The 8,627-nt window shown below is 46.9% G+C and overlaps 1 protein-coding gene and 1 long non-coding RNA gene across 3 annotated transcripts; one reads left to right on the top strand and one right to left on the bottom strand.

Moving 5' to 3' along the window:
• Positions 1-1,038: 1,038 nt before the first annotated feature.
• On the bottom strand, positions 1,039-5,256 carry LOC128814497 (uncharacterized). The gene is made up of 3 exons (XR_008439392.1): positions 5,143-5,256; positions 4,227-4,434; positions 1,039-1,686 (listed from the first exon to the last, which is right to left on the bottom strand). It is a non-coding gene; the product is annotated as an uncharacterized LOC128814497 (long non-coding RNA).
• A 123-nt stretch (positions 5,257-5,379) lies between these two features.
• LOC128814496 (UDP-N-acetylglucosamine transferase subunit ALG13 homolog) lies at positions 5,380-8,110 on the top strand. 2 transcript variants are annotated; one of them, XM_053990372.1, is made up of 4 exons: positions 5,380-5,555; positions 5,994-6,153; positions 6,314-6,452; positions 7,655-8,098. In XM_053990372.1, the coding sequence occupies exons 1-4, from the start codon at positions 5,475-5,477 to the stop codon at positions 7,764-7,766; spliced, it is 492 nt and encodes a 163-aa protein (XP_053846347.1). In that variant the 5' UTR covers positions 5,380-5,474; the 3' UTR covers positions 7,767-8,098. The 2 variants fall into 2 exon arrangements, with proteins under 2 accessions (XP_053846347.1, XP_053846348.1); XM_053990373.1 differs by lacking the exon at positions 5,380-5,555 and adding an exon at positions 5,633-5,726 and having other exon boundaries at positions 7,655-8,110.
• Positions 8,111-8,627: the final 517 nt, after the last annotated feature.

The following is an 8,627-nucleotide window of genomic DNA, read 5'->3' on the forward strand; positions in this document are numbered from 1 at the left end:
TGCAGGCTGGGTGCCCTCACTGCAGCGAAGGCAGGCAGCCCTCTCCTGGTGTAAACACCACTGCTCACGTCTGCCCAACAGCCCTTTGCTTTGCTGGCAGAATTAGAGCAGCTTTTCATTAATTGTAGGGCATTTTCAGCAAATCTACATATTTCCAAAATCCATTTACTTCTTCAGTGGACTGACTTAGGAGTCCCTGGATACGTCTGGAGAACAATTCAAACTGTCTACATAAATTGCTGCTGTCTCAAGCCAGCTTCTGGAGAATAGCAGGCAAATGGACAGAAGTGAAATTTAGTCTGAGTTCACACTGGGTTCACCTCCTTACCTATTTTTATGCTGCATGGCAAACAGAGATATTTGTATGTACTTGCATAATTGAGACTGTCTGGGAAAAGGAATTTGGCTTACTTGGAGTTCCTTCCTAAAGATCTAAAACTGTTGGTTTACTTGAGCATAATATTCTAATTTCCTTTAAAAATGCACATCAAAAAGAATAATTGAAACATGAATTCCATCTCAGTGCTTGTAAAAATGCATGCAAGGCACCTCAGGATTTGATTATATTTGCACCAGCACAAGCTGCCCTCAGAGAACAAAGCTCAATTGATTTCAGGGAGTCTGATTTGCCTGGATGAAAATGAATTTTTAATAGATTTGGTTGTCAGAGGGATTATGCAGGAATATGAAGAGGCAGGGTGTTCATGCAGTGGGCTGCTGTGGAGGTGTGTGCTGGTGGCCAGCAGGCAGGAATGGTGGCGAGTGTTTTGCACAGACAGCAAGGAGCAGGATCCCAGGGGAGCTGAGGGGACCAGTTGCCAGGAGACATCACAACACTGAGTGCTCCTTGCAACAGACCTCAGACTCCCTCCTACCTCTGCACACTGGCCTGGTTTGCCACCGCTCTTCAAATTATTTTCTTTAATCTCCCAATAACCCAAACACTACTGAAAATGCCAGCTTTGAGAAATTTTATTTATTTGATATGAAGCCCATTTGGTTCTTTAAGGTGAGCATTTCATTTATGACAGAAAACTAGCAGAGTCCTTGAGCATCAGTAAGGATCCAGCTCCAGGGCTGGTAGAAATCAGCCCAGCCACAGTCCCTGTAACAGGGATTGAAACTCAGCGTGTGCTGTGTCCCAGTGTAGAGATGCCCTCCTGCTTCATGGGAGAGCAAAGGCCAGCAGCACTTTACTTTCACAAATGAGTAAATACTCAGCTTCCTGAAGCTCAGGTCTGCATGAATCATTACATTGTTTAAATACGAAGCAGAAGAGGAGTAACAAACAGATACATAGTTATAGATCTCTAACAAATATTGGTTTTGTCTTCAGGGCCTTAAGACTCACTGAGTGGTTTTCTGTCTTTTCTTCAGAAACATAAGGCCTTAAAAACTATGATTCCATAATTCCAGAACCAGGGGCTTCAAGGTACACCACAAAATGTGGCAAAATTCAGAAAAATCCATGAGAGTTGGCAGATGGTGGACATTCATTCCGGCTAAGCCACAGCCTTCTCTTCCACTCCACACGTGAGATATTCAGTCAGAAGAGTTCCTCCATGTGCTTCTGCCAGTGTCTGTGTGTCTGTCTGGTGTCTGTCTTCTGCCAGTCTGCCCCAAGGAGGAGGTGATCCAACATCTCCCTGTCTCCAGTCAGCCTGAGCCGTTGTGTCAATCCAGCTGCTAAATAACAAGCCCACAAAGACACAATTCAAAGGATGTAGAAATATGATTAAATACTTCAAATGGACATTTGCCTGACAAATGCTACTCTGTTATTTTCCCAGGGCAAGCATCTCTGAATCACAGTAATATGAAGGCATTATTCCCCTAAAGATCCTCCATCTGATTTTCAAAGCTCCCTACAGTAACAAAAATATCAACCCTCAAAGGTACAGTACAGTACCCTCAATGAGAGAGTAAAAGGAATAAAATATTTTTTTCAGTTGGGATTTATATAAAGCAAATTGGAAAGAGGAATAAGACTACCTTTACTCTTTTTGCACATTTATAAACATAGAGAAAGTACTGATATATAACATAAATTTAGTGTGGAGAAGTCGAATTGCTCTCCTGTGCTTCTGTCATCCACTGCAGCATTATATCACAAGCCATATGGAGAATCAATCTGTGTATAAAATACAAGGGAAAGGAAAGTCAATAACTAGCCAGTCATTGGCTTTTTTTCCTTCAGAGAAAATCAAAGTTTGTAGACTCATAGAGGTTTCCTGCCTTCCTGTTGGTGTATATTTTTAAATGATTCGTTATTTGATTCACTGTGGCCCATGCATTTCAGGGGTCATCAGAGTTTTATCTCCACAGTTGTGGGTCAACCTTTAGACTTCAAGAGCGAACTAAAGGCAGGATGTAGTTTTCAGAAACAAAGATGTGAGCTGACTAGTTCATTTTCATTCACTTTCTTACCCCTGAATAATATAATTATAGAGCTTTCTGGGCAAATTGTGGCAAGCTGAACTGAATAAAAAGTGACAATGCTCAAAACTGAGGCATCCAGAAACATTTCAAATACCAGCTAAGGAGAAGAGGGGAGGGATATGTCATTCCTCTCTCAACAAAAACCAGCTTGCACTCATGACATCTTCACTTTCTTGCCCAGTTGTTGTCACAGTTAGAAAATATCAGAATATAAATTATAAAACACAGATGGGAGCAAGCTCTCAGGATTTTCTATTTCAGCCCTGTCCTAGCCGCTCCCTGGGGTCCAGGACCACATTATGTCAGATTGAACTCCTGCTTCTGGACTGTCCCTGATAATATCACACACATACAGATTGGAGAGAGACAACTGGCACTGCAAAGAGAGACTGCCCAGCCCAAGCAGGGCTAGGTTCACACAAGGTTTGCCCCAAAGCTACGGGCACTCAGCTGCCTGAGCCACATAAGCCTGACAGCTTATGACAACAAAAGGGTGAATGGTGGTGCAATCCCCCAGTGTTTAAAACAGACTAAATCCAATGTACCACAGCTCTGCCACCTCCCTTGTGCTGGTAGTGCTCCTTGTGCAGCCCAGTGAGCTGATCTAACTGCAAACAAGTCCCTGTCAGGTCAGTTCAGTGACCACTGTGTGGTTTATCTATAGGAACACAGGGCAGAGGCAGCAATGAAACAAGGCACAGCACCAAGCCTGGATTACATGAGCTCCACCTGCCTTAAAACTGCACAGGATCAGCTCCAAGTACCTCCTTGTGAGAGTGATCTGTAGTTCTCACAGACCACGCATAAGCACTCATGGGCAAAATTTTACTTATGCCCTACACAACTTCTAATTAAAACAGCAGGTACAAATTAGCATGAAATTGAGTCCCTTAATGGATGGTTTTCCCTTTTCTCTTCCATTTAAAATCACCCTAACGAGCCTGATTCAATGTGCAAGTGGAATGTATCCTCCAGTGAAAACTCCAACACAAATTCATGTCACTACAATTTTATATGTGAATATTTTTTCTTCTAGCCCCTATACAGCATGAAGCTGGAAGTGCTAGCTGCAGAGGACAGAGACTTTCAGTGACACACAGGAAAAAAACAACCAAAACGTCTAACATTTAATTATCCTGTCCTTTACCAGGTGCTGAACCTCATCTCCAACACCTGAAAAATTTTGCATTTTCCTTTTCATCCCAAATCTACCTTCTTATTCAACAGCTGTCAGGGCCCTGACTGCACTAATAGGTCCTAATTGCCCTCACCAGTCTCAGCTGGGGCTTCCACTCACACTCTTGGACAGGGACTTTATTTAATCTTGCAGTTTAAATAGAACCATAGAATGGGCTGGGTTTGCAAGGACCTTAAAGTTCATCCAGTATTAACTCTCTGCCATGGCAGGGACACCTTCCACTATTCCAGGCTGCTCCAAGCCCCGTCCAGCCTGGCCTTGGGTGCTTCCAGGGATCCAGGAGCAGCCACAGCTGCTCTGGGCACCTGTGCCAGGGCCTCACCACCCTCACAGGGAACAATTCATTCTCAATATCCAGTCTAAATCTGCCCTTTTCCAGTTTAAAGCCATTCCCCTTTGTCCTGTCACTCCAGGCCCTTGTTCAAAGTCCAGCTCTCTCTTGGGAGCCCCTTTAAGCACTGGAAGGGATTCTAAGGTCTCCCTGGAGCCTTCTCTTCTCCAGGCTGAACACACTGAGCTCTCCCAGCCTGTCTTCCCAGGAGAGGTGTTCCAGCCCCTGAGCCTCTTTGTGGCCCTACTCTGAACCTACCGAACCATGTCCTTCTCATGCTGGTATGACAGAGGTGACTTGTGGGTGTCTTTGCTGCCAATACTATTCCTGAACTGCTGCTTGGGTTTCCTGGGCTGACATTGTGTCCATGTCTTTGCTGGATGGTCACTGGACCTGTTACTGCCCTGTCGGTGAGGTCTTGACCTGGCTCGTGTTGTGGCCACCCTCAGCTCCCACGCTCCTTTTCCTGAGGGACAACAGCAAGAGCTGGATGAGCCTGGGCAGAGCCACTATGTCCCTGTGCATTCAGGACACCAATATTGTTTTGTTCTACTGCATTTTTCCCTCAGACAGTGTCTGCTGTCAGCACTATTGCTTTAATCAAAAAATAAATACAATTCAGCGTGGTTCATTATGCTAAATGAAAACAACAGGGGGCTAATGAGCATTGTGAACAAGGCATTAACATGGCAATCAGAGGTTTCCTCAAGACAGCTGCATCCTTCTTTGAACACCCTGTATACACAACTGTGTATACCGTTGTGACCTCATCTGTTGAATTTAATTCAGGGAATAAATAGATTTAGATGTCTAATTTTGGTTTATCTTTGTAGCAAATTGTGCAATGTGTTACATTTACTATTAAGAAACAAAACTGCCAGCTCGGTTTGTGCAACTGTTCAGGGGTCATTCTTACTCTTCAGTGAACACATTGAATAAATGTAATATTCATAACTGTGTTAACACATTTAATATTCATAATTTTGGGGTAGAAGTTAAAGTGTTGTGGGAGGCTTGGGCCAGCATCGGTCTGTAAAGGGAAGGTGGCTGTGGCCCTGCTCTGGCAATGGCAGTCCTGAACGCAGGCTGTCCATGAGTTATGTGGGTCCCCAATGCTGAAATAACACGTGGAGGCCAAAACTTTCCGAATCCCTTTTCCAAATTTATTTTTTACCTCTCCTCCTTCAAAGTCTAAAAACCTGAACAGTCTTGGCAACCCCTCTAAACGCTGCCCGGGCAGTGGCCACCATCCCTGCTGGTGCGGCACCGTGCGGGAAAACCCCACAGCGCAGTGGCACCAACCTCGCCGAAACGGGCGGGGAAAAACCCGTGAAGAGAAGCCACGGCCTGGGACAGGGAGGGACAAGGAGGGCCGGGCCCGTGAGGGAAGAGGGCGTTCCCGCCCGCCCCGTCCCTCCCCTCAGCCTGGCCGCCATTTCGGGAGCTCTGCGCGGGCGCCCGGCGCCCCCTGGCGGCCCCGCGGCCGGCCCGGCCCGCCCCGGCGCCATGAAATCCGTGTTCGTCACCGTGGGCACCACCAGCTTCGACGAGCTGATCGCCACCGCCCGCTCCCCGCCCGCGCTGCAGGTCAGCAGGCCGAGACACCGGCCCCGGCCCCGGCCCCGGCCCCGGCCCCGGCCCCGGCCCCGGCCCCGGGCCGGGCCTGCCCTCCCGGGGCTGGCGCCTGCGCGCCACAAGCTGCCCGCCCTCCCTGCCGCGTCCCGGCAGCCGTGCCTGAGGGGCCGGAGCGGTTCGGGGGTACCCGGGGGAGAATTGTGGAGTGCTGGTGGAGGAAGGGGAGGGACGAGGACGGGGCAGCGGTAGCCTGGCCGGGGTAGTCGGGAGCTGGGCACACCCCTCACACACCCTCTCTATCTCCGCCTCATCCCCTTCATTCCACCCCCGTCATCTCCCAATCATCCCCCTGTTCTCCATCTCCCCACAAGGCATCTCCCCGTCATTCTCCCTCCCCACCATCTTCCCCACCGCCGTTATCCGCCCCATTTACCCGTGCCGTGCCCGCAGGCGCTGCAGAGCCGCGGGTACCAGAGGCTGGTGCTGCAGGTGGGCCGGGGCTCGCTGCCGCAGCCCAGCAGCAGCTCGGCCCTGGCGGTGGAAGTGTTCCGCTTCAAGGACTCGCTGGCTGAGGACCTGCAGAGCGCAGACCTGGTCATCAGCCACGCAGGTACAGCCCGGCTGCTTCCTGGGGCTGCGGGAGGTCGGGGGGATGAAGGGTGGGCTGGCTGGGAGTGCTGAGGTCCACAGCTAGAGCTGGGTTGTTCAAGAGTTTTACAGCAAGTAGGGGGGTATTTCATCTCTCACCATGTTTTCTGTTTCTCTCGTAGGTGCTGGTAGCTGCCTGGAGACTCTAGAGAAAGGAAAACCGCTAATAGTAGTAATAAATGACAAGCTGATGGACAACCATCAGCTTGAGCTGGCCAAACAGCTCCACAGAGATGGCCATGTCCTCTACTGTGACTGCAGGTATGGAGCTGCTGTGCCTGTTCCTGCTGGGCAAGAACATGCAGTCCTTGTGACTGCAGAACTGAGAATGTAACAAGGAAATGTACATCCTTCTCTGTAATCTCCATCTGGATATTAGATTTTCCAGACTGAATAGACTAACCCTAGGTAGTAATTTACCACACTTACCAAGCCTTTTGACCACGACCTCTTCTAATTATTTTTTTTCCATTTGAGGTAACATGTATTTAGGTTAAAAAAAACACTTGGATTCAGGGAATTAATAAATCAGATATTATCTGGTTAGTAATTTTAAATTACTAACTTGTCTTGCAAGTACTTATTCAGGCTGCCCTTTTAACCAAACTTTCTGAATCCACCATACCCTCTGACAAGGAGTTTCACAGATCTACTGCCTGTCATGACCTTCAGGAGAAAAACCCAAACCAACCAAATAAAAAACACACCAAAAAAGCCCCACCCCACAAGGAAACAACACATTAAAAAATCCCACCATCACCAAAACCCCTAGCTCCTTTTTTAGAGTTCATCCTGACTCCACTCTAAAAATAAAAGATGACTTTTAAACTGAAGGCAGAAGAAATGTAACTCCCATTACTTAATCTGCATCTTGTTCCTTTGCCCTGCAAGCAGAGTTTCATATGTTTCAGAAGAGCTTTCTGAACAGACCAGGCCTGGCATTGATTGAAATTGAGCACGATTCTTAAACTCATTATCTTTGTACTCCTGTCAGCTTTGGAATTTTTATTTCTTTGTGTTGGGCAGTGCCAAGCATTTGAGCCTTATTAGCAGCCTGATAATAGCAAGTAACAGATTGATGTAGCTGTTCTTTCTGGCTCTGTGATCAGGGGAGAACTCTGCCATGGGTTCAAATAAGATGGATTTCCTCCTATGGTTTATGGAGCAGAGCCTCAGATCTTGTTCAGTCTCCCAGCATTGCAGCCACAGACGGTTAAAAAGTTTAAAAGTTGAGTTTGTCTCTGAAAGCTGATGGAAGTGTGTTCTCAGCAATGCTCCCTATGAGCCAGTGCTGCCTGGGGCCTGCTGCTCTGTGCATTCTCTTCCTTTCCACACATACCCTTATTTAACATTTCCATGCTAAGGAATTCTGTATGGATGCATAGAAAGAAAACTGTATTAAAAAAATTTGCTATGGGATAGCTCTTTCTTCTTTAATTTTTGCTTTTGGTTTGTTTTTACAGCACTCTTGTGGAGACGCTGCAGTCGATGGACTTGTCAGCTTTGAAACCTTTTCCGCCTGGACAGCCAGAAAAGTTTGCTTCATTCTTGGATCGAGTTTTGGGGTTACAATAAACAGAACAGAGAAATAAAACAGTTGGAATAAAATGTCTCCTCTCCTACACTTAAGATCTGCCAACTGGGCCAAACACTCAAAGAAAAAAAATATTATTTACTATTAACTGATATTAAGTGGCTTCCAATTTAGTGCCAAACTCATTCAGCTTTATGCACAAAAGAGTACAATGCCAATAAGGAGGGAGTATGAACTGTCTAGTTGCATGGACAGACATATTTATATCATAAAAGCTTCACTGGGATGCTAAACGACTTCTTTATAGGCATGGCAAATGCATTGTGGTCTCTTGATCTTTTTTTGCCAAGTACAGGTGGAAATAAATTGTCTTTGTTGATGTTCCTGTGATGTTCTGCAGATGCCTTCAGCTCTTGTTTCATGTGTTTACAGAAGCACTGAAAAGAGGGCTTAAAAAGTGAGAGATTTAAGCCTCAAAAAGGAAAAAGGCATGTGGTGAATGTGGGTGAAAAAAGTCACAAGCTGCAAACCTGCTGCCAAACTGCTGCCCTTTGTTTGGGTGATTTACCCACAAAGTAAAACACAGGACACGATCCTCCTTTTGCATGGTGTTACCCCATCATAACCCATCAGTTTGGACTTCTGCACAGCCAGTGTTTCCTATTTAGATTATATGTAAGGAAGAAATTCTCCCCTGTGTGAAGGGTGAGGCCTTGGCACAGGTTCCCAGAGAAGCTGTGGCTGCCCGTGGATCCCTGGAAGTGTCCAAGGCCAGGTTGGATGGGGTTTGGAGCAGTCTGGGATAGTGGGAGGTGTCCTTGCCCATGGCAGGGGGGTTGAAATGGGATGAACTTTAGGGTTCCTGCAAACCCAAGCCATTCTGGGATTCTTTGATGCTGATC

This window comes from Vidua macroura, chromosome 14 (genome assembly GCF_024509145.1).
Source record: "Vidua macroura isolate BioBank_ID:100142 chromosome 14, ASM2450914v1, whole genome shotgun sequence".
NCBI lineage: Eukaryota > Metazoa > Chordata > Aves > Passeriformes > Viduidae > Vidua > Vidua macroura.